The sequence below is a fragment of the Symphalangus syndactylus genome, chromosome 6 (assembly GCF_028878055.3).
Source record: "Symphalangus syndactylus isolate Jambi chromosome 6, NHGRI_mSymSyn1-v2.1_pri, whole genome shotgun sequence".
Lineage (NCBI taxonomy): Eukaryota > Metazoa > Chordata > Mammalia > Primates > Hylobatidae > Symphalangus > Symphalangus syndactylus.
The window spans coordinates 96,101,203-96,125,841 of record NC_072428.2 but is presented as its reverse complement, the minus strand read 5'-3'; the positions used below and the strand labels follow the sequence as shown (position 1 = coordinate 96,125,841).

The 24,639-nt window shown below is 45.1% G+C and overlaps 1 protein-coding gene across 1 annotated transcript in view; it reads right to left on the bottom strand.

Annotated features, from left to right (window-relative positions):
* Positions 1 to 2,082: 2,082 nt before the first annotated feature.
* Positions 2,083 to 24,639, bottom strand: part of CDHR3 (cadherin related family member 3) — a 78,997-nt gene continuing 56,440 nt past the window's right edge. The window contains exons 8-18 of the mRNA XM_063642098.1: positions 22,401 to 22,572; positions 20,220 to 20,322; positions 19,408 to 19,506; positions 17,383 to 17,609; positions 14,888 to 15,059; positions 12,983 to 13,233; positions 10,869 to 11,050; positions 8,731 to 8,744; positions 6,848 to 6,879; positions 4,647 to 4,695; positions 2,083 to 3,077 (exon numbers count right to left, since the gene is read on the bottom strand). Coding sequence (XP_063498168.1) covers positions 2,773 to 3,077; positions 4,647 to 4,695; positions 6,848 to 6,879; positions 8,731 to 8,744; positions 10,869 to 11,050; positions 12,983 to 13,233; positions 14,888 to 15,059; positions 17,383 to 17,609; positions 19,408 to 19,506; positions 20,220 to 20,322; positions 22,401 to 22,572 — 1,606 coding nt within the window. The 3' untranslated portion in view covers positions 2,083 to 2,772. The remainder of the gene's footprint in view (positions 3,078 to 4,646; positions 4,696 to 6,847; positions 6,880 to 8,730; positions 8,745 to 10,868; positions 11,051 to 12,982; positions 13,234 to 14,887; positions 15,060 to 17,382; positions 17,610 to 19,407; positions 19,507 to 20,219; positions 20,323 to 22,400; positions 22,573 to 24,639) is intronic.

Below are 24,639 nucleotides of genomic sequence, written 5' to 3'. Positions count from 1 at the left end.
TTTGTTTCATTCTTTGTTCAAAACACCAAGAACCTGGACAACTGACAGTCAAGACCCTCCACCGGTGACACTTTGACTTCTGGATTTCCCCGAACCAAATAGCCAGATATACAAAAGAAAAGGGGCAGCAGGTGTTCTCTCCTCCTGGCGCACTCTTGCCCCTATTTCCTGAGTTTCTCCGGGCTTGCCTTGCGACTAGGAAGACACTCAGCTCTTCCTGCCCATCACCAGAGAAGACACTGAGCTCTTCAGAGAGGCCCCAGGCTTCAGGAAGTCCCTCTTGGTGCCTGACTTAAATCTCTTCTCTGGCCATTAAGCACAATTCCCTCTTGCCCTGTCATCACTGGAGAAGAAAGAACAGCTGCTCACCTCTCTCCTTTTGATCATTCTTTTTTTTTTTTTTTGAGGCAGAGTTTTGCTGTTGTCACCCAGGCTGGAGTGCAGTGGCCTAATCTCGGCTCACTGCAACCTCTGCCTCCTGGGTTCAAATGATTCTCTTGCCTCAGCCTCCTGAATAGCTGGGATTGCAGGTGCCTGCTAACACGACCAGCTAATTTTTCTATTTTTAGTAGAGACAGGGTTTCACCATGTTGGCCAGGCTGGTCTCAAACCCCTGACCTCAGGTGATCCAGCTGCCTCAGCCCCCCAGAGTCTGGGATTACAGGCATGAGCCACCTCACCCAGCCCTTTTAATCATTCTTAATGGGGTTATAAGCAGTTATTAAGTTCCCCTTCAGCCTTCTCAGAGCCTCATTTTACTTGCATTGAAGCTGAGAGCTTCTGAGGAAAGCATTTGACTCCGGCCCCCACAGATTTACAATGTCTTAAATGGGCAATCAGCCACTTCACTCACTTTAACCTGCACAAATGAACAGTTCCGCCTCCTTTTGCAAAGTTTAAATCCATTCAAGGGAGTTCCCTGGCAACTAACCCTTATTAATAAATCACGCTCAATCTAGGCCAGGACGGGCCATTTCGCAAATGCTTCTTTTGCTTGAGAAGTGACACTGGCACTAGGCACACAGTAAACAAGTGCTGCTCTCTCTGAAGCGCTGCATTTGCTGGATGGATACAGTCTGTCTCCCACAGGACCTTGTGGGCCTAGTAGGCTCTCACCTGACTCCCCAGTTGGGAAGGGAGTGCTTCCCCAGTGAACTCTCACCTGGACCTTTCTTAGGGTTACTGGACTAGGGTTGCAGCAGCTGGGCAGCAGGGCATAGAGCTCGAGTGAAGCTTGCTCAGGCTCTGCTAGGCACACATTGGAAAGTTACATTTCCTATTCCATCATAATACCATTTATTCCCAGTTCATTGCTCATGCCTACAGGTGGAAGTCTGAGTTGTATGTCTAGATGGGGCTTCCAGTATGTCCCCACTCAGAGTCCTGCAGTTCCTTCCAATTATAGGAAGTGGGAAGAAGCAAGGCAGGTAGGTTGTAAGGCTGATGGTGTTTCAGCTTTGAGGAAAAAGTGATTTCACTTCAATAGTAATTTTAACCAGAATGGCTAAAGTTAAAAGGACTGACAATCCCAAGTGTTGGTAAGGACAGAGAGCAATTGCAACTCTCATTGTTTGCTGCTGGAGTGTGAATCAGAGCCACCACTTTGGAACTCTTTGGCAGCATCCAGCAATTGCTCCAGCAATCCCACTCTTAGGTATATGAGCAAAAAAGTGAGTGTTTATGTTCACCAAAAGTCATGTACAAAAAAGTTCATAGTGTTGTAATTCACTTTTTTTTTTTTTCTGAGACAGAGTCTTGCTTTGTCGCCCAGGCTGGAGTGCAGTGGCACAATCTCGACTCTGTAACCTCCGCCTCTCAGGTTTAAGCAGTTCACCCTGCCTCAGCCTCCCAAGTAGCTGGGATTACAGGTGCCCACCACCACACCAAGCTAATTTTTGTATTTTTTAGTAGAGACAGGATTTTGCCATCTAGGCCAGGCTGGTCTTGAGCTCCTGACCTTAGGTGATCTGCCCACCTTGGCAAAGTGCTGGCGTTACAGGCATGAGCCATCATGCCCTGCCTGTAGTTCACTTTTAAGTACATTTTTTTAAAGTAAAAAATCTGAAGCAGCTGCCACCCAAGTGTAGAATAGATAATTTGTGATATAATCATAGAATGAAATCAGACACAACCATGAAGAGAACTGAAGTACTGCTAGCCAGGACAACACGGATGAATCTCACATGCAGGATGCTGATCCGGACACCACAAGAAAAAACAAAAGAAGGTGCCTGCTGCGTTTTCTTCTTTCCAGATGACCAACTCTTAACTTATTCATCTGTTTTTTCACTGTTCTGCTTCTTTTGAAGAAGATTTGAGGTGACTTACAAAGGTGTATGGTATATTTATAACTGAAGAAATCTGGGTGATGTTAAAATGAGGGCAGGAAAATAAGGTGGAAACCAGATGTAAGGATGGTCTTCACTATTTATGTCAGGAAGTCCTATGAACTTCCTATGGTGAACAGAATAGAGCTTCCTAGCAGTCAATGCAAAGAAGAAACACAACAATTCCACACCCCAAAGTTAACAGTCTTGCTGATCAGAAGCACAGGTAGTTCTGAAATCTGACAGAAAATGTTCAGAACACACAACTATGTGATCAAACCCCTTTCTATTTGTTTAAAAATTTGTCAAACATCCCATGTTTGACCCTGAATGTCTGAATCCCCTCAGCCCACATTTTCCCCCCTACGCCATGCCCACACTGTCCCCATAGAATTTAGGGTGAGGCAGCATCCCAGTGATTGACAGGCCCCTCCTTAGACCCCGTTTACTTTCCTGGGTGTGGTTTGGGGGAAGCCCTGTTCATGAAGGCTGGATTTCTGTTCTTTGGGGTGCCTGGCTTGCCACCTTCATTTCTGGTACCCAGACCAGCATCCTCAGCCCACGCTTTGCCACTCAGCTCATCTTCTTCCTGGTTGGCACTTCTCAGTGACCCCATCCCTTCCCCAGCAGTGACTCTGCGTGGGGCAGCTCCCTGGGGGCTGGACTCTTTCCATTTTGGCATTTGGGTTAGTGGATCTTTCCACTTTCTGGCTCCAGTTTTTGAGTTGAATTCATATATTTCCCCAGTCACTAGTGAAGAAAAAAAATACAACAATCACATAAACCAGAAAATTCCAATGACTGTCTCTTCCCCCACTTCTACCCTGCTCTGTTCTGACTCCCAAGGGAAGATGAAGCACACCAGAAGGTGTGAATCACTGATACAGACAGCAGGCATGTGAATAGCACCGCAATCTCCACCAGCCTGCCCTTGCCACAAGCCATGCTGCTCGGACCACACAGGTAGTAAACAGCAAACCTCTCTGGATAGAAAGGCTTAGGAGCGTCTCAAGGACATCTCAATTGCAGGATGAGAAGGCCATGTAACTCTTGAACTCCATGCAAGCTTTGGATAAATTAGGTTCAATCTCTAATGGGATTACCCATTACTTTCTGATTCATTTTGTTTGTTTTAAAAGACCCCTGAATTCCTGCTATAAAAAGGAATTCACCAAGTGAGAAGGAAAAGGCTGATTTTTATTTATGTTAGGTTAGCAGCAATTTGTAGACACAGACACAAAAATCTGGTCCCACTTGAGATGATGCAAAGAAGCCATTTTTATTGTGTCCGAGCCAGCAGATGCTAATTGATTTAGGCCAGTTGGCTCATGTCTTTCTTTTTTTTTCTCTCTCTCAACTACACAAAAACACAAAAATCCCCCCTTTTGCTCTGGAAGAGCCTTTTGCTCTGGAAGATCAGGTTTAAGGCAAGCCCTTGCTCCTTGTCATTTCCATACAGCATGAGTGGCCTCTCAGCTCAGGATCCCACCAGCACTTATGCTAATGTAGGCACATTATGGTAACAAGCACCTAATAATAGAGGGAATTTAATTCCTGCAGCGGCGGCGGCAGCGGCGGCGGCGGCGGCAGCCTCTCACTGGAGAGGAGCCATCCTCCTTAGGAGGAGGACCGGTGCCGTTTGCATATGAGGGTGGCAGGAAGCCAACACACTTGCCTCCTGAATTTGGTTTCCTTCCCTTTATTCACGTCTATAATTGAGCCTTTGTAAGCGGAGGGATGAGTGTAAAGGAGCTAAATTTGGAGCTGATTTCATGGGGGTGATGAGAGCTCTGGAGGCCAGATCTACCTTACGTTCATCTTGCCGACCAAGAGGAAATTCTTGGCCCTGATCTAGGGAAAAAAGAAACTACACTTGCCATTTCTCTGTATCTTCCACTACTAACAAAATGCTATTAGAAGCATCCAGGAAAAATGTGGATGGGGGCGGGGCGGTGGGCGGTAATGAGTACCAAAGAGCAGGAAAAAAAATGTGGATTCCTGGATTCACCAGTTCCCTCAACTGGTTTGTAATTTAGGAAGGGAGGCAAGAAAGAGGCATGGCCCTTGAATGTGAGCCTTTAGGTGGAGACCCACTGAGGCCTCACGTAAGTGTGACCCTGTATTTGAGCATCTGCTAGCCAGCTGGATTCACAGCTGATCTCACGTTGTATTTAGCCTAAAGAGTCAGCACTGTATAGGCAACATAGCCAAATGGATTGACAAAATGAGTTAAAAGCAGGAAATTGGATAAGGTCTTCCATGCTTCTACCAGTCTGGAATATAAAAAGCATTCTTACGGTGGTATTGCCACTTAATTACCTGGATCTATGGCTTCTCCATCAAAGACAGTATTCATCTGGAGAGTTTCCTAAGGAGAAGACAGAGACAGCATCAAACACAACCCTGCATTCCTTCCCCCAGGCAAAGCCACACATCCTCACAACCCAAGTTCCTTAACCAAAGCCTTCCTTGACTTCTAAGTCTTTAATTAGATGCAGGGGAGATAGCGGTGAACAAGACAGGCATGGTTACTGCCTGTACAAAGCCAATTACAAACAGGTGCTGCAATGCAGAGTGATAAGGCTATGATGGGGAGATGTAGGGTGTTATGGGGCACAGGTAGGGGTAGAGGGGACATTTAAACCACACTTGGGGGTTAAGGAAGTATCCTGAGTAAATAAAATCTGAGCGTAGAAGGAAGAGTGGAAGTGCCACACAGCACGGCTAAGACCTACGTTGTGTCAGTGGATCGCCGTCAGGCATTGTCAAGGTGGACACAGGTGAGCTCCTAGGTGTCCGTACCTCTGACCCTGACACTCTGGCCCTCCCCTGCGGCCTCCCCTTGCCTAGGCCAAAGCAATGTCGCATCTGGGCCTCACCTAAGCCTTGTGCTCCAGGTCTTTTCTCTTCCCTGATCTGTCCTCGGTGCCACCCTCCAGGACCTGACTTCTGCCTAATGCACCTGTCCCTTGTTGCCATAGAAACACCCCCTTCCCTCACATGCTGCCCTCTAGAGGTGCCAAAGTCAGGGTTGTTAACACAGTAACAAGGATTGTGTTTGGAGTTTAGCAAGCTTTCCAATCCCCAGTTTTTATCACTTAAAGGATCCCCTACCTAGTTCCGACAACTCCCCAACTCTGAAGACAGAGGAAATGGGGATTATATGGGCTTCATCAATTTGACCAGCTAAGCAGCCCCACTGTTTGTGGTCATGGGTATTTATTTAATAGACTAATTTAATATTACATAGTTCTAGAGCAATCTCTAAGTGGCATCCCCAAGGGTACTCGCCTTAGACAATAAGACCCAGGAGACCAGAGACTGCCTCTTCTTCCTGTTTGTACACTGGCCAGAACATAGAAGACTTAGGGGATGGATGTGCCTGAAGCCAAAATTCCATTGCCCTGCATTGACCTCCTCATTGGAGGAGCCATTGAATTATGCAACAAATTCATGAAGCTTGGACCATGACAAAGCCTTATTCATGGGGGTAGGGAAGAGCTGGAGGGTGCCACCTTCAAGTTCCTTCACTTCACTTCCCAGAGGGTAGATGAGGTTCTGTCAGAGAGAGAGAGAGAGAGATAGAGAGAGAGAGAGAATGAGAGGTGGAGGAGAGAGAACTTTCCAGCTATCCTGTAACACTTTGCATTTGTGTGACACTTAACAATTTTCAAACTATTTCTCCGTCTGTTATCTCAGGGCAGATGTCCTCAGCCCCATTTTACAGGTGAGGAAACTAAAGCTCAGAGAGGCCAAGGAAGTCCCCGAGGTGATAAGGCTAAGTGGGTAGAGCCAACCCCGGACCAGGGAGGGCCCTTTCTCTGTCACTTTTCTGCAAGGTAGTGGAAGAGCAAAGAAAATTTAAATCAGCTGGGCGCAGTGGCTCATGCCTATAATCCCAGCACTTTGGGAGGCCGCGGTGGGTGGATCACTTGAGGTCAGGAGTTCAAGACCAGCCGGGCCAACATGGTGAAAACCCATCTCTACTAATAATACAAAAAATTAGCCAGGCATGGTGGCACGTGTCTATAATCCCAGCTACTTGGGAGGCTGAGGCATTAGAATCGCTTGAGTCCAGGAGACAGAGGTTGCAGTGAGCTGAGACTGTGCTACCCCACTCCAGCCTGAGCAACAGAGTGAAACTGTGTCTCAAAAAAAAAAAAAAAAAGAAGAAGAAAGAAAGAAAATTTAAATCTCATTGGAGGCTGAAGCACTAGTTTTGGTCTTTAAGGTTCATTCCCCCAACTCAGTCTCATGGAGAGCTGGTATAGATAATAAACACCACTACTCAATATTTATGAAATCCAGTTCTTCTGCAAATATATCAGCAGGCATGTTCAGTGGAGGGAGCAAATTCTATCAGGAGCTCGTCACACAGCAATCTGTTCCAGTAGCCAAACGCAAGCACCTCCCTGAATGATAAACATGCCCACAAGGTTGTGGCAGGCCTGCCTTCGGGGGAGATGGGAGCCCCTGTCCCCCAGCGTCTATGCCCGGTGCCCCACACTGCCCATACTCACCACCACGACGTCTCTCTTTGCAGTCTTTGTTTCTGCAGAGAACAGAACAGGCAGAAGTTAAGCTTCTTGGGAGATAAACTGACCTTAAAATTCCACCTCCAAAATGGTATTTCCCCTAAATAGGCTTCGATCTCAGTCTTGCAGACACAGCAAAGAATTGTTTTGTCTGTAGATATGTTTGTTGACAGTTTTCCATTTTCTCAGAAAAAAATACATACACATATGTATACACACACACAATAATACATGTACAATTTAGTTTTTTTTTTAACTTTTTTTCTAGCTTATTATCAGTGGATCTAGAAAACTGGCTTTTCCACGGCTTTTAAGATAAGAAAGAAAGATTGGATTGGATACCTCTGTTCATAAGGTGTGGGTTTTGTGCATTCATTCCCCAAGCCATTTTATTTTATTATTTTATTTTATTTTATTTTATTTTATTTTATTTTATTTTATGTTATTTTGAGACAGGGTCTCGCTCTTGTCGCCCAGGCTGGAGTGCGGTCACAATTCACTGCAGCCTTGACCTCTTGAGCTCAAGCGATCCTCTCAGCTATCTCCCCAGTAGCTAAGACTACAGGCATACACTACCACACCCAGCTAATTTAAAATTTTTTTTTCTACAGACAGGGTTTCACTATGTTGCCCAAGCTGGTCTCGAACTTCTGGGCTCAAGTGATCCTCTAGCCTTGGCCCCCCAGAGTGCTGGGATTATAAGTATGAGCCACCATGCCCAGCCCCCATCCCCTTTTTAAAAAGTGGGATTAGAGACAGTTTGTGAAAATCTCATTTATTAAAATCATCTCTCTCAAGATGATCAATAACCACTATAATCAAATTTCTAACCCTGCTGAGACATGCCTTAAGCATGTCAGACACATGCCTGTGGATGGTGTGATTAAAGCAAGTATTTTTTTTTTTTTTTAATTAAAACACTGTCCAATTCTTTGTCCTGTCTCCCCCACACTCTGGAGTCTACTTGAGGCCAGGCCAGGACACCTCCTCAGACCTGGAGCTGCTCAGATGGACCTTCCCAATTTATCCACTTCCCTGAAGTCAGTCAGCTCTCAGCCCATCTCACCACCCCCATCTCCCCCTTCTCACTAGTCTAACCTAAATAATTTGTGGAAATGATCAAATCCATTAGAATCTGGGAATGAAGTATTATCTGTTCTTTTTTTTGAGACAGAGTCTCACTATGTCGCCCAGTCTGGAGTGCAGTGGTGCAATCTCGGCTCACTGCAACCTCCACCTGCCGGGTTCAAGCAATTCTTCTGCCTCAGCCTCCCAAGTAGCTGGGACTACAGGTGCACGCCACCATGCCTGGCTAATTTTTTGTGTTTTTAGTAGAGACGGGGTTTCACCATGCTGGCCAGGCTGGTCTCAAACTCCTGACCTTGTGATCCACCCGCCTCGGCCTCTCAAAGTGCTGGGATTACAGGTGTGAGCCACCGTGCCCAGCCTTATCTGTTCTTTCAAAAGAGGCCTGTGTCCAGCACAAAGCATTAGCTGTCCTCAGGACACTCTCCATGGGCAGCAGTAAGCAGGTCCTGTTTACATTTAACACATGGAGAGTTCTTTCTTCCTGTGCCATGCGGCAAGGGACAGACCTAGGTGTTCAGCTGAGCTGATTGGCGAGGGCCCTAGGTAGGGCACAGGCAGGACCAAATTGAGAGATCCAGGCGGGCCAAGGCACTGTGCCCCCCACCCTTCCCATTCTCCAGCTGCAACCGACCTCTGCTTCCTTCCATCCACAGAAGATGCAGGTGAAAATGCTCCAAGATGTGATCGCGGCCTGATTCTCTGCCGAGTAGTAACCTTTTTATGTAGCACAACAGAGCAAACAAAAAACAACAGACAAGGGAAACAGGTACTGTACATACCTCCTTTCTTTGTCCTATGGGGGGAAAAAGAATGGCTATCAATTCACTTGAAAGTATGCTGCACTGGTACACACATGACACCATAGGGTTCTTTGGGCAACTGTGCCCTTTGAGATGCAGGGGTTGACTGAAAGAGGTGCCAGGGATAGGGGCCAGAAAGAAAACTAGATCACCACACCTGCTTCAAACAAAGCAGCTTCATCACTATTGGCTTTGGACTAGGGAGGTTCTGGGAATTTGATGAGTTAAAAAGTATCACCTTGTAAACTTCAGGGAATACGTTGTCTCTGATGAGAACACCTGGTGAGGACATGCCTGCCCTAGTCAGACTGCCCAGCAAGTCTTCTTGCCCCATCCCTTTCTCCCCAAGAGCCAGCAGAGCAGAAGGCTTGGCTCACAGCAGGGAGGTTTGAGAGCTGGCGGTTACATTTTGGTTTCCTGTCACATGAAGAGCTGAACTCAGACCCTACGAGATTTCCCATGATCACCTTGGATTCTATAGCTCTGTAACTCTAATTTTCTTCTTTGCTATTTGACAAAGGTTGGCTGTCATATGGTATAACTAATTTCCAGAGAGGTTGAGTCTGAGTCTGGTTTTCTAGCTAGCTTTTCTTTTTTAAGTCAACCATGTTGAAAACAATTAATATTTACAACATAAGTTATAAGAACCAGGTTCAAGGTGCATATTTAACATTTAGCCATAAATTACATGAGAGTTGCAGTGTCTATTGGATTTGTTTCTTCAAGAACTTCTATCCAAATCCCATTACAGTACACCACCATCCTTACAAGCAATTACTCTTTTAGAGCTGTTTTTTTTAAAAAAAAAAAATCAATTTGTGAATAGAGTTCAAACAAAAATGCCTTTTATAATTTCAGCAGATGCTCGAGGATTTCTTACCTTGAAGTCAAGGTTGCCAATAGCAACAGACTTTCACAATAAATATGGCAAAATGCAATGCACATCTTTACTCTAATGCCTTGTACTTTTATACAGAGTCTTTCATCCATAGATTTTGTTATTTGACACTTAATAGTTAATATTTAAAATACCCTTAAAAGGCACAGATGTCTTATCACCCCCTCTTTTTGCCATTGAGAGATCCTAGAACTCAGAGGTTCCAACACCCCAAGATACTTGGGCATAGAGCTAAACTTGGAATCTAGAATCCTGAACTCACTGGGACTCATCTGTGAAGAATAATGAAACAAGATTTGTAAAAAATGGCTTGGTAGTGTACTAAGCATTTACTCTATATCAGGAATACAGTTAAGTGCCTTGTTTACATTTGCTTACTTAGTTGATTAATTTTACAAATAAGAAAATTCAAGTTCACAGAGGTGGTCACTTGCTCAAAGCCATATTCCAAGAAAATGGTAGAGCGAAGACTTGAGCTCAGGCCCATCTGACTCCAAAACTCAGGCTCAGAACCATCTAAGCTGTAAGTTGTAAGAGCTATTGAGAATCAAGAAGCCTGGCTCTGGGAGAAGTTTGTGATTCTTTGGTGCTCTCTTCACGTCACTCTACTACCTCACTTTAGCCAGTAAAAGACACGTCACAGATTGGCACAATAAGAGGCATATTAGCGGGCAGGTGAAAATTGGAAAGAGAGAAAACAGGCCTGCGTTTACAACCCTTAAGAGTGAGAGACTGAGACCACATGCAAAACACCAAGAATTATTTGGTCACACAAAAACCCAGCTGAGCCACTGGAGACAAAAGCTTAATTCCCTTATTGGTTTTGTGTGCTTGCCTTAATTCCATACTATCCTTTAAATATTCTACAAATAAGAGCATGGCATATTCTATCACTATTCACAACAAGGCTTTTCTGAAGGTTTTATCCAGGGCAAGGTCATCAGAAGGTTGATGCTCCAGTCTCATTGAGAGCCTCAAGGACAGAGTAGGTTGCCAGGAAAAGCCAAAAGGATGGTTTCCTGGCCTAGCAGGTGACAAAGAAAGTGCACCAGGACTGAGGGGAGCTTGGATTCCTTCCCCCATATCTCCTTTTCCTGCCTTCACTCCAGGCAACCTGCTTTGTAGAGAAATCCTGATTCTCCATTTTTCCTTCTCCTGATATCACCAGAAAGTGTCCTAAAGGAGGTGGGGAAGAGGGCCCAGCCCACTGGCAACTTACAGAGGTTCCTTGTTCTTCCCAGTCTTGCAGGGGCAGTGTCTGTGGATGGCTTTGGCCAGTAGGACGACCAGGTACACCAGGAGACCCAGAAGCAATATGGAGCCCAAAGTGATGACAAACGGCACATACCATGCAGATGGAGAGTAAACGTTTTTCCTCAGGACCTGGTAGGTGACCCTGGGCTTGAACAACAGAGAGCAGGGAGGGTAAATAGAGGGTGGTAGCGATTTTGGCATTCAGCACTCTCTCCTGTTGAGTGTTTATTCCACTCTTTATTATTGTTATTGCTCTATAAATTGGACATCTGTGTGCTCACAGTTCTTGCTGCTTCAACCCTTCACCTTATTTATAGTCTTTGCAGACATCCATTAGATCAAAACCCAGAAATTTTAGGGAACTGAAAAGCAACTCTAGGCCTAATTTTATTCTCCGTCTTCCCCTTCCCCAAAGCTAAAAAAAACTCCATTGGCTTTTTTTCTGCCATATCTGGGCATAACCCAGGGACAAATATAGCCATTGTCTCTCACCGAGACAGCATAAGCCACGAAAGTTGTTTTTTTAAACGCCTTGTAGGCTTTTCAGTGTTTTCTCAACTACAAGCTGCCACTGCCAGAGGAGTGGGCTGATATCATAGCGAAGCCTCAAGTTCAGCATCTGCTTCCTAGAGCTGGAGACAGATAACAAACAAGTTATGGAAGTTTCAGGATTGGAGATGTCACAATCAGGTCATGCTCTGAGCCCAAGAAAGGTGGGAACTCCTCACTTGGGGGAGCCTACCAGCACTTCCCACGAGGAAAGTCCTAGGGTTGCCATATGCCTCCATTCACTGGGGTCATATTGACTCGAGCACGGGAGACAGAAGCATGAACCAGCTCCTGGGAAGACTCTGAGAAGAAGCTGGCTTCCTCCATAGTGGGTTCTCTAAGGTTCTGATTACCTTCCTTCTGGCATGCTGCAGGTATGAGGCTGCTGACCAGGGGTGCAGCTCCTACTAGGAGTAGGAGGAGGGGGAGGAAGAGGAGGAGGAAGAAAGGGGACAGATGAGTCAGCATAGATGCAAGCCAGTTCCTCCAGGGGGCAGGGAAGATAATCCTGTTGTCAGATTCAAGGCTCTCCCTTCCTTCTCCAGGCCCATTCTGTGATAGCACCTGGTCATTTTCTTCCTACCTTTTCCCACGGTCTGTATTTACTTTGTCAATTTGAATACTTGTTTGTAATCTATCTCCCCCTCTAGATCAGTGGCTCTCAGACTTTAGTGCACATTAGAATTCCCTGAAAGGCTGATTAAAAACACAGCTCACTGGGCCCCACCTCCAGAGTTTCTGATCCATTAGGTTAAGGGATAGAATTGGGGATTCCAGGTTCCAGCATCCTTCCCTGGAGGTCATGGTGATGATGATGGTTGGGTAACCTATAACTTTAATAATCTAGGCTGGGCCTGAGAATTTGCATTCCCAATCAGTTTCCAGGTGGTGCTGATTCTGATGGTCTAGGGACCGCACTTTGAGAATCACTCGCCTATACAATAAGCTTCCTGAGAGCAGGGATCATTTTTGGCTTGTTTGCTAAAGTGACTGGCACACTATAGGCATTAAATTGATATTTGTAGATTGGATGAATTTTTTTGGAGCAGAGGTGGGGTGTAGGGTACAGATTGGTACCTGGTGATTCTTCAAAAGATGTGGGAAAGAGCACCCAGCAGTAAGCAAGCAACCTAATTTCATGGATATTGACTTGCAAAGACTCTTCTGAACAAGCAGAGAGGGGTTGTGAAGATAGCAACTGGCAGCATGCCCATGAAAATTGGCTCCTGTGCCACAAGCCACACAGGTGGTTGAGGTCTGATCTCTCACAAGTCTCTGCACAAACAACACACTCTTCTCTACCAGAACAGGAAATGTTAGTGGTTGAGTTAGTGGTTATGCGTCTGAGGTCTCACCAGATTTTTGCCACCCTGTAGCTACTCCAGTCCAGCCCATGGTTGCCATTTTTGGCAACATCCTAATACCTCAACTCTTCAGTCCACCCCACATATCTCCAGGCCAGTGAAAGAAGTCCATCAACATAACTCACAAGGGAACGTGCCTGGGGATTCCAGGTCCTAAAGCCCTTACCCTGGGGGTTGTGGTGATGATAGTGGTTGGGTGGGGAATGACTTTAATATTCAGTGTCACTGTTCCTGTCTCAACAAGAGCCTCCGCTTTCTTCCTGTCAGATAGCAAGTTGTCATCAGTTACGTAGACAAGTAGCTTGTAGTCCCAGATCTTATCAAGTCCACCAGCATAGTCAAAGCGAGATGTAAGCAGCAGGCGTGTGACGTTGGAACCAGCATTGGGAGAGAAGGTGAAATGATTGTTGACGTTACCTAAATGAGATTTGATGCAGGGGTGTTGGTAAAAGGAAGAAAAGAGAGTAAGAAATAAAGGTTTAGAAGAAAACTGCATTCAATCTTTTTCTCCAATGTCCACACCTCAAGTGTAGACTGTATCTCTGATACACCAGAGCTGGATTAGTTATATGCTATAGGCTTTAACTGCACCAGAGATGGCACTAGTACAGAGAAACTCGCTCACAACCAGTGTGGCTGCAAACAAGGCTGAGTAGAAAAGGACAATAGGACAACACCCTTAGCCTAGGTGCCATCTTGCAGAGTATTAAGCAGAGACTTTGTAACCCTGGTGCAGCCCCTTCTGATTTCTCATCCGGCAATTATTTGGCAACAACACGTGTAATTCACACTCAAACAAATGAGTGGGTTTCAAGAGGGTAGAATAGGTCACATCCCTAGCCATAGGCCAAGTTCACTGCACGCTTTTCACAGGACCCAGTGGGTCACACTGGTTATGGATGTCCCTGGAGTCCTCCAAAGGAAGGTGCCTCCTGGCTTTGCGGGAATTGCAGTCCCAGGTCCTCCTGAACCCACCCCATCACACCCCCAAACACACACACAGCTCTGCTGGGGCTCATGGCTCAGCTCAGGGAGCCTGGGGCAGAGAGGCTGCCAGCCCAAGCACACGCCCGCTCATTCCTCCACTGGCTCCAGACTCATTACCGACTGAACACCAGTAAATGGAGCAGGAGATGATGCAATTTTTGCTCCCTTAACAGCAAAATGCTCCATAAAGGCCTTAGGGCTCTCAGTATGGATTATTTCCATCTTCGGCAACTGCAGTCTCGAGGCAGTTTCTGCCCCTGGGTTTTGTGACACAGCCAGCTCGAGAGGCTTCCTACTGTTCAAGTTCCTGCTCGGCCAAGGGCACAGCAGGCAGCAGGGATGGATTTTTACTCTCTCACATGGAATTGTTCTGCTTGTTTGGGTTTAAATCTCTGGCCCCAGCACTTCATTAGACGAGCTATTTTGGTCTAATTTCCATTGAGGGGTGCTCTTTTTTCCCTACAATGGTATATTTTTAAACAGAGAAGATGAATGGAGCAGAAGAGAATTCCTGAGGACACGTTTCAAAACGCACTTAATCTATTTAATCTATTATTATCCAGAGAGAAGACTGGGATTCCCTGCCCCCACTACAAGCTTTCAGGAAAAGAGGTGGTCGAAAAGTTGGACTGCATTTTTTCTAATGACACTAATATGCTTTATGACTCATACTGTAGTCAGGAATTGGGGGTGGGGTTCACCCTTTTCTTGGGCCTTTGGGCAGTCACGTATGGGGTCTGGGAGGAGTAAGATGAGAAGGGGAAACCGAGAGGAGTACCAGGAAGCACAGGGGCTGCTAGATTTTGTGTCTCTGCTTTCCTCATTCAAATACTTCCCCAGCAAGCCGGGTGCAGTGAGGCATGCCTGTAGTCTCAGCTACTTGGGATGCTAAGCAGGAGGATTACTTGAGCCCAGGAGTTCAAAACTAGCCTGGGCAACATAGCAAGACCCTATCTCAAAAAAATAATGCCCTCCCAACTCCCATCCCACTTTGCCCAGATCAGTGTGTGTGCACAGACCCCCACCCTAGACAACTTCAGGGTCCTCAAGACAGGGCCAGGATTGTCGACACCAAGTACTATACCTGGGCCAATGGAATAACGGAAAGATCTGGGGCTGGAATCAAGGTCAGTACACGTCAGCTTGAAATTCTGAATATTTGTGCCAACTTTCAGATCCACTGGGAGGGCCAGGAAATAAGAGTTTGGAGTACAAATTGGCTTTTCATCATTTTCTTCAACGATGTTCACAGTAACCTAGAGTAGCAAGAAGGTGGTCATTCTCAATAGCTAAAACTCGTTGAGTGCTTACTGTGTGTAGGCAGTTTTCAGGCTAAGCACTTTTCATAAATTAGCTCATTTAAACTCACGTGAGATAGATAACATGATTATTCCCATTTTATGGATGAGAAAATGGAAGTTTAGAGAGACTAGGTAATTGATCTAAGATCATTCAGCTAGTAAATGGCAGAGCTGGGATTTGAATTCAGGTCTGTCCTACTCCAAATCCTATGCTATTAACTTCTACACCACGTGCATGTGTGTGTGCACATGTAGTGTATGTATACCTTGCCCCCCCCACACACATGCACCTGGACACTAGGCTCACCTGCAGATGACACTGAGTTGTTTTTCCAGGAAGGTGTGGATTTACAGTGTCTCCATGTGCCACCTTGCCTGCTGCCCCTTGTAAATTGGAACTTCTTTAACTCTGGCATATGCAGAAATGGTTCTCAACCCTGGCTCTGCTTTCTTGGGCCCACTTCAGAACCAATAGATTGGAGGGTGGGAGTCAGGGCCCTCAACGATGTTCCCTAGCTGATTCTAATATGCAGCCAGGGCTAAGACCCATTGGGACAGAACAAGCAGGCCTGGTTAAGCTGGGATCTCATCTGTAACCTGGGCTATTAGCACTGTACTAAGCCCTAGAGCTAACCTGCCATAAGCAGGGGCCAGCCTAGTCTCTTTCATCGCTGTCTTTTATGCCTAGTAAATTGGAATATAGCCTGGGATGCCTGCCAGCACAGAATCATAGAATGTCAGCCCTGAAAGGGACTTGTGTGATCATTTAGTTCATCACCCTTTTTAAAAAGCTTATGAATTTTGAGTCATATTCATACTACCTTTGAAATTTGGGATTTCAGCTATTTCTGAGCCCGGGAATAAATTGAAATGTTCACTCTAGTTAGCCCCCAAAGTGGAGTCCATTCATTTAAAAAAAAAAAAAAACAAAAAACAAAACCAGCCTAACAAACACTGCAGTTATCTCCAACTTTCCTTGGGTAGCAATGCCAAACCTTGCACATCATTAAAAACATCATCCCATTAATTCAAAGCAAGTTATCGGAGGAAGCGGACTATTCAGGCATTGGGTTATCAGGTGACTCTCCATTTAAGAGATAGAGAAATAGGGACATGGAGATAAGCATTGCTCAGACTCCCTCGGAAAATTTGGATCAAAGCTGAAAAATGAACTCGGTCTCCGGACTCTGAACCAATCTTTGTCTATGGCTGCCTGCTGCTAACTGAGAGTTCATTTTGCCTTCATGCTTTTTTACTTTACTAATGGGAAGGACCAGGGAATAGTTTGGTCTTTGTGGCTATCATGTTGCCCTTGGATAATCCAAACCACTGACAACATGGACCTATTAGGCCCTTGCAACTCGAGGTGTGGCAGGGGACCAGCAGCGCCGCCCCACTTGGAAGCATGTCAGAAACGCAGAATCTCAGGCCCCAGATCCACTGACTCGGAATCTGCATATAACAACATTCTCAGCCTCAAAGGTTGGGAAGCAAGATAGCAGCACAGCATCGTTTTAAGATCTACCCCATCTGGTATGCGTAGAGGCAGGGTAGGAACACGGCATAAATGCTCCTGGGGAGGAAATGCGTAACTCCAAAACCACACTCAAGTTCTGGGAAGTGTGCATCTCACCAACAGCCTTCAGTGAAGGCAAAGCAAGATTTACAGGGCCACAAGAGGAACCTTGTCCCACAAACTGGCTTTGTGGGTCCACCAGACATTCCAATATCTGGCCAACAACGTTAGTGCTTTTCTCAGTCACCCACAAACTTGGGCCTCAAAAAAATGTGGGGCTGGGTGCAGTGGCTCACGCCTATAATCCTAGCACTTTGAGAGGCTGAGGCGGGTGGATTACTTGAGGACAGGAGTTCGAGACCAGCCTGGCCAACATGGCAAAACCCATCTCTATTAAAAATACAAAAATAAGCCGGGCACAGTGGTGCACACTTGCAATCCCAGCTACTTGAGAGGCTGAGGCACGATAATCGCTTAAGCCCAGGAGGTGGAAGTTGCAGTGAGCCAAGGTTACACCATTGTACTCCCTCCTGGGCAACAGAGCAAGACCCTGCCTCAAAAAAAAAGAAAAAAAAGAAAAATGGGGATCTTTATTTCCCAGGGCACCTTTATTTCCCAGGGCACCTTTACTTATTTCTCACCACATCCGCAGGATGTACCCTGGGAAGTTTCCTCATTGCCACGTCCACACTCTGGGGGTGCCAGAGAGACCCTAAGTCAACCAGTTGGGTTACTGGGACTATACCAAGCAGCCCCACTCACAGTGACAGAGCTTGTGTCTTCGTTGTTGGTGGCCTGGATCCTGAGAATATAGATGGGGGTTGTTTCATAGTCCACTTTAGTTACCAGCTGGAGTTCTCCTGTCTTGGGATTAATCCAAAATACATTCGGATACTGGAGGCTGGCCCCTCCGGTGGAGATGGAGTACACGAGGCTTCTCTGGGGGAGGTCTTTATCAGTGGCTCGCACCTGTCCCACTTGGGTTCTGGCTGGAGGAATAAAGTACCTGCAATAAGTCCTGCTTTTAAGGGGTAGGGAAGGATGATTCAGGAACAGATGTCCTCACTGCCATGGGAAGAAGGACTTCTGGAGGCCTCCTTGCTGTCCAAACTCTGTTTTATAGCTTCAATTATACTAAATTGAAATAATGCTAACCAACACCCGCTAGGTAACTGACCCTATGATCCAAGCAGTCCTGTGAGGTGTAATAGACAATTTATATCTTTGTGCGTGTGTGTGTGTGTGTGTGTGTGATGGAGTCTCACTCTGTCACCCAGGCTGGAGTGCAGTGGTGCAATGTCGGCTTGCTGCCACCTCCTCCACTTCCTGGATTCAAGCAATTCTCCTGCCTCAGCCTCCCAAGTAGCTGGGATTACAGGTGCCCATGACCACACCTGGCTAATCTTTTTGTATTTTTTGAAGAGACGGGGTTTCACCATGTCGGCCAGGCTAGTTTCGATCTCCTGACCTCAAGTGATCTGCCCAGCTCGGCCTCCCAAAGTGCTAGGATTATAGTCGTCAGCCACCATGCCCAGCAATTTATGCCTTTATATAGACTCCAGGGACACCAATCATTTTGCTATCAGAAACAATAGTACAAAGAACATACAACCTCACACATACATCTCTTTGCAGCAGTGTTGTCTAAAAGTCCCGTGTTTTTCAATTTTCTATAATGAGCATGAATTGCTGTTATAAAAATAAATAATTGTTAAAGAATTTAGCAATTGATGATTACAGATTATAGATTTTTAAATCCTCTTCCACTTTGCAATTTTTACAAATATTGTTGGTGGGGCTGCTAGCATTCTGGCTTGTTTTGTAGGAGTTCCTTCTCATAAATTACACTCCTCAAGGGCAGAAATCTTCTCTTACTCAATTCTGTATCCCAGCACTAAGTGTGTGACCCAAAGTAGGTGATCAAAAAGAACTGCAGTAAGATCTGTGAATTCCCAGAAAGCCTATTTCTTTCGAATTTGTTATTCACTGGATAAGGTATAAGAAATTAAAAGCATTTTCTTTGGACCTTCATTTTGCATTTTGCTTGAAAACTTAATGTCAGGAAATGGAGACCATCCTAAAGAGAATGGATCATTTTAGAGGGAGTGTTTTGGTTTTGGTTTGATTTTTTGTTGTTGTTTTTAATATGGAAAAAGTATCCATGATCTAAAGATGAAAGGCTGTGGGGAGTCTATTACACTAGAGCATTTATAGTATTACCTTCAAACTGAGAGAGCGAGAGAGAGGCAGAAAGTGAAGCTGGAAGCGGGGAGTGAGTCTTTTCCTTAACAGGGGAAGAGCCTGCAAAAAGCAGGGTGTTGTAAAGGGCAGAAAAGAAGGCCTTCAGGGAATCCTAGTAGGGGAGAGAGAAAATGTCTTTATTTTGTTTGCAAATGAAGGAAATATAGAAATGGGAAACCTTTTCTGTTTTTAAATTTTAATTCTCTGAGTGAGCTGGATAAAACTCACAGTGGAGACCAAGAGAAAACTTAAACTAGGAAAAGGGAGGATTAGCGGAATCAGGCAAACAGGCAAGGAAGCAATCAGAGGCTTCTGAGAAATGCAGTTTAATCAACAGTTTTCAAAAGTCCAAGTTTCACCTGAAGGGCTCCTCAGCCGCAAGGAAAATTTAAAAGAAATAAGAGATGCAATAAATACTAATCAGCTGTGAATCACTGTGCAAAACAGCATGCGAAGCCTCCAGAAGGGAGTTTTCCACTCCGCAGAACACACGTTTGGATGGAGTCCATTGACAGCACTCTGGTCTGTGTCTTATCTGTTACTTACCCGGCCTTCTTTCTGACACATCAAATACGTAGGATGGCCTATCAAAAATGAGAGGAAACTCATTTTCTGGGCTTGTTAGGATATAAACGTAGATGTTATCTAAAAATGGAAATAGAAGCACATTTAATCACAAATCCATACTCATCCGTTTGTTTATTCAACATCTTTAAAGAATCTCCTGTGTACAGGCTTTGCGCATAGGGGATACCAGGTGGCTAAGACATGGGAGCTCCTGCCTTTTAGATGCTGAGGGTGTTCACCCTTTGATAAGCACATGAGCACACAGAGCACTACAGAACCCAGAGGAGGAACAGCTTCCAGGAGAAAGAACAAGCTGAGCCTTATAAGGATAGAATTAGATAAATGGGGCAGGGACGAGATTAGGGGGTGTTGTAGGCATATGCAAAAATGCCAAGGTATAAAACCACATAATTCACTTTGGAAAACTTCAAGCTGTTTGCCCAGTTGCAAAAAAATGGGGGCTTGGAAGCAAGTGACAGGAGGTGAAGCCGGAGAAGTAAGCAGCAACCGAATGATGAAAATTCTTGTATGCCAAGCCAAAGAGTTGGAACTTGAACTTGACAGCTACAGGAGACGCCCGAAGGCTTTAACCAAGGAAGTCATATGATGGCATTTGCATTTCCCTTCAAAGACTCTTAAGTGTTGTAATTCAGCCAAGAAAGAGGGGGTTCCTGCATGAGGGCAGTACTAGTGAGATGGGGGACCTAGCACAGTACCTAGTATTGCCCAGCAGAGTTTAGTCACTGATACTGAAGAAAGACACTCATGAAATAAAATAAAATGATACTTGCTTTTATAGTAAGGGGGGGCCGCATCCTGCACCTGGATTATCACTGTGTATTTATTGCCGGCTGCTAGGTTCCTTGGATTTTCATAGTCTAGATCAGCAATCAGCTAGATTAAGACAGAGATAGTAGATTATACAAACAATCCTATTTATTGGGCTGCGAGAGATATTTTCATATACTGCTAATGGATATATAAATTGGCAAAACGCTTTTGGAAAACACTTTGCCCATAAAAATGAGGAGCTTTAAAAAGTTATGACCATACCTTTGCTCACTGCTAGTGAACTTATGGAAATAATTTACCAGGAGAGAGAATCTATGTACAAAGATGTTCATTAAGCACTATTGCTCAACAGTACAGGATCACAACTTCAGATTCGCTGAAGAAAAGCACAAAATTGAATCTTGTATGGAGGGCTATTTCATTATAGTAGTCCCCCCTTATTATCTGTGGTTTTGCTTTTGACAGTTTCAGTTGCTTGCAGTCAACCACAGTCTGAAAATTGTGAGTACAGTACTATAAGATATTTTGAGAGAGAGAAACCACATTCATATAACTGGTTTTCTTTATTCTTTTTTAGAGATAGGAGTCCCGTTTGTTGCCCAGGCTGGTGTGCAGTGGCTATTCACAGGCGTAATCATAGCTCACTGCAGCCTCAAATTCGTGGCCTCAAGTGATCCTCCTATCTCAGCCTCCCAAGTAGCTGGGACTATGGGTGTGCACCACCATGCCCAGTGTCACATAACTTTTGTTACAGTATTTTGTTATACTTTTTCTATTTTATTATTCACTATTATTGTCAATACTTACTGTACCTAATTTATAAATTAAACTTACCATAGGTATCTATGTATAGAAGGAAAAAACATAACATATGTAGGATCTGGTACTATCTGTGGTTTCGAGCATTCACTAGGGGTCTTGGAACATATCCCCGGTGGATAAGGGGACACTACTGTATTTAAAATTCGTATGCAGGCTAGGTGCAGCAGCTCATGCCTATAATCCCAGCACTTGGGGAGGCCGAGGTGGGAGGATTGCCTGAGACCAGGAGCTTAAGAAAAGCTCTAGAAAAAGCTAAAAAATAAGCTAGGCACAGTGGTGCCCTCCTGTAGTCCCAGCTGCTAGGGAGGCTGAAATGTGAGGATCACTTGAGCCTAGGAGTTCGAGGCTGTGGTGAGAGCTATGACTGAACCACTGCACTCCAGCCTGGGTGATACAGTGAGACATGGTCTCTTAAAAAAATAATAAAAATAAAAATACCTATGCATATATGTATAAAAATACACATAAAATATATCTATAGAAAAAAGACAAGAAGGACATGTACCAAACTATTAACACTGGTTATCAGTGAATGGTGATGCTTTTCTGTGCTTTCTATATTTTCTACAGTGAACATGTATTAATTTCCTAAACAGAAAAAAATAGAAATTATTTTTAAGATGGTACTATGAATAAAGTGGGTGAGATGTTCTTGGGGATTGAAGAAGGGCTTGGGATGGGAGGTGGAGAAGAAAGCTGGGTGACGGGAAGGGTAGTGGGTTGCTAGCTTCCCTCCCTGAGGCTGCTGCTTTCCCAGCCCTTTCATTTTTCTCTTCTCCTTCCCCACCACCTTCCAGCAGGAGCTCTGTAAGGAAAGGTCTAACTCAGCTCATTGGGACCCACTTTTCATGCCCATCCTTCTTCCAATGCAGCTCTTGTCCCTTGGAGTTGCCAGGGAGGGGGCTTCCTACACATCCTCACTGTCTCACTCTCCTCTGGTCTCCAGTGGTTTTATGGTGTGGAATTTATCCAGACATACTCAAGGTCCCGGCCCTGCTTTCTCTCGCCTCACACCTCTATGGGCTAGGAATGAGCACTTAAATAAACAAAAGTGCCTGAGCACAGAGGGCACTGACGTGTCTGTGAAGGCACGCTAAGCAGGCACACAAACTGCATGCTATGCAAGAAAGAATCCAGACCTTAGCAGCCCAGGCACAACTATGTGTAACAAATGATTCCTGGAACTGGGGTAAAATAAAGAGCGAATGGGGAACACAGACTCGCTATTAAGCCTGTCAGTTACAGTTGCTCTGAGAGGGGGTTACCTTGGAAATTTCTCTCTATGGGGCAAAAAAAGCATGATGCATGTTGGACCAATTCCCGATGCCCTTTTAATGATGCAATGACCATTAACTGACCACAATTTTCCCAGAGCCAGCTGGATCCTGTAAAAATCTGCCGCCGCTCCCCACTCCAGATGGCATGGTGAAGTTGAATCTGTTGTTTGGTGCCTCACTGTCATCATCAAAGCAGAACTTGTTCAGGTCAAGAAGCGACGTCCCCATGGCTGTTCTTTCCGGCACCATAATGCTGGTGAAAAGACACAATCCAGTATTTCCCCCAACAAATGGTAATCGACTGTTCCTTCTCACATGGGCCCTGGGCTAGACACCTCTACTTTAACTGCAACTCAAAGTAAGTCCATGGTCATTGCAGTCACCTCCTAACTGGTCTCCCTGATTCTGCCCTTGCTACCTTTTGGGCTATTTAAAACACAGCAGCCAGAAGGATCCTGTTAACATGTTGTCAGATCATGTCACTCCTCTGCTCCTAAGTCCCAAATGGCTCCTCATTTCACTCAAAGTCCCACCTTTGATCTGCAGGACGCTTCATGACATACCCGCCTTTTCCTCTCTGAACTTGTCTCCCGCTAGCTCTTCTCCTTGTTCACTCTCCTCCTGCCACTCTGGCCTTCTGATGCTCCCTGAACTCTTCATGAGGCTCTGGCCTCAGCGTCCCTGCACTAGCTGTGGAATCCTCTCCCCACAAATACTCACGTGACTCCCACTTTCACTTTCTTTCATCTGTCTAACCAAATGTCACCTTATCAGTGAGGCTACCCTATCTAGAATGGCAATGTTCCCTGTACGGTACTTCCTCTCCTATTCCCCTCTTTATTTTTAATTCCTAGCACACATCATTATCTGATACACCATGTATTTCTCTTATTTATTCTGTTTATTGTCTATTTCCCTCCTAGAAAGTAAACTCCATGAGGGCAAAGATCTTTGCTTTTTTCTTGGCACACTCAATAAATATTTGTTGAATGAATGAACAATAGACTTATAAGACTAGCACACTCGTGAAGAAGAATAGAACAGAAATATAAATTTTACCTCCTGCCTGAAGGAGTTTCTAATTGGGCTAGGGAGAATCCCTGTACCCCTCATCTCCCATGCTTTGAAGATTGAGAATTCCTTGACTTGTGTTCTAGTGGCTTCAATGGCCTAGAAAGGCCTCCTAACACCTTTATATTATTCATCCAAAAGAGGTTTATTAATGGTCAAGTTTGGGGGTCTCAATCTCAGTAGACTCCAGGGTTTAGGCAAATAACACAAATGAGTAAAGCTACCCCCAAACTCAGAGCCTTCCGATCAAGCCCAGCTTGCTGTAGGAGGCTCTGAGGAAGACCAATGAACACCTTGAGACTTCAGTTCATTGAGGGGCTTTCTCATGTTTCCAGGTTTCAGTTCCTCCGTCTATAAAATGGACATAAATGATATCAATTAGTTTTTACTACGTAACACACCATCCCAAAACTGAGTGAATTAAAACAACAAGCATTTATGGTTTCTCACAGTACTACAGGTTTTCCCACAGTCCTTTCGGTTTTAGTTTGGCTTAGCTGGTCTCTGTGGTCACTGACAGCTTGGCTGGGGCTGGACAGTCTAGGATGGCCTCACTTACATGCCCCATGGTGGGAAGGTGCTTGATTTCTGCTTCTTGCTATTCTCATCTTCTAGGAGGCTAGTCTAGGCTCATTGCATGGAGGTCTCTGGTTCCAAAAGTAACGAGAGAGGGCAAGTCCCAATGCACATGCATGTTTCAAGCCTCTGTTTTGCCATGTTTGTGAATGCTCCAATGGTCAAAGCAATTCACATAGTCAAGCTCAGATTCAAGGAGACCCATCTCTTGATGGAGCTAATAGCAAAATCACATTGCAAAGGAGCATGCATAAAGAGCAAGCAGGGAAGAATTTGTGGCTTTTCTTTCTTTTTTGTTTGTCTTGGCTACCTATCTTAATCATATTTTGCCTTGGTAGAATTTCTTACAAAAATATATCGTGGCTGTTGTGAGAATGTGCCTGGAAGACCTTTAACCATGAGAGCATAACTGACCATTGGCCTCAGCTGCTGGGCTCTGAAATCCGTCACTGTGTTTATGGTGATGCCACGTATCAACAACTGGTCATGGCAGAGATACTAAGGCTCAGTCCTGTCCTATGTCAGCTGACACTGGCTCCAGGACCCCCAATGTCCTAGCTGAACACTCCTTAGACTGCGTGGCAGCCTAGAACATGTCCAACTACCTTTTCTCCCTCTTCCCTTCACTCAGATCAGCCTTGCATCATGATCTGATGACTTGGCCAGCCTTGTC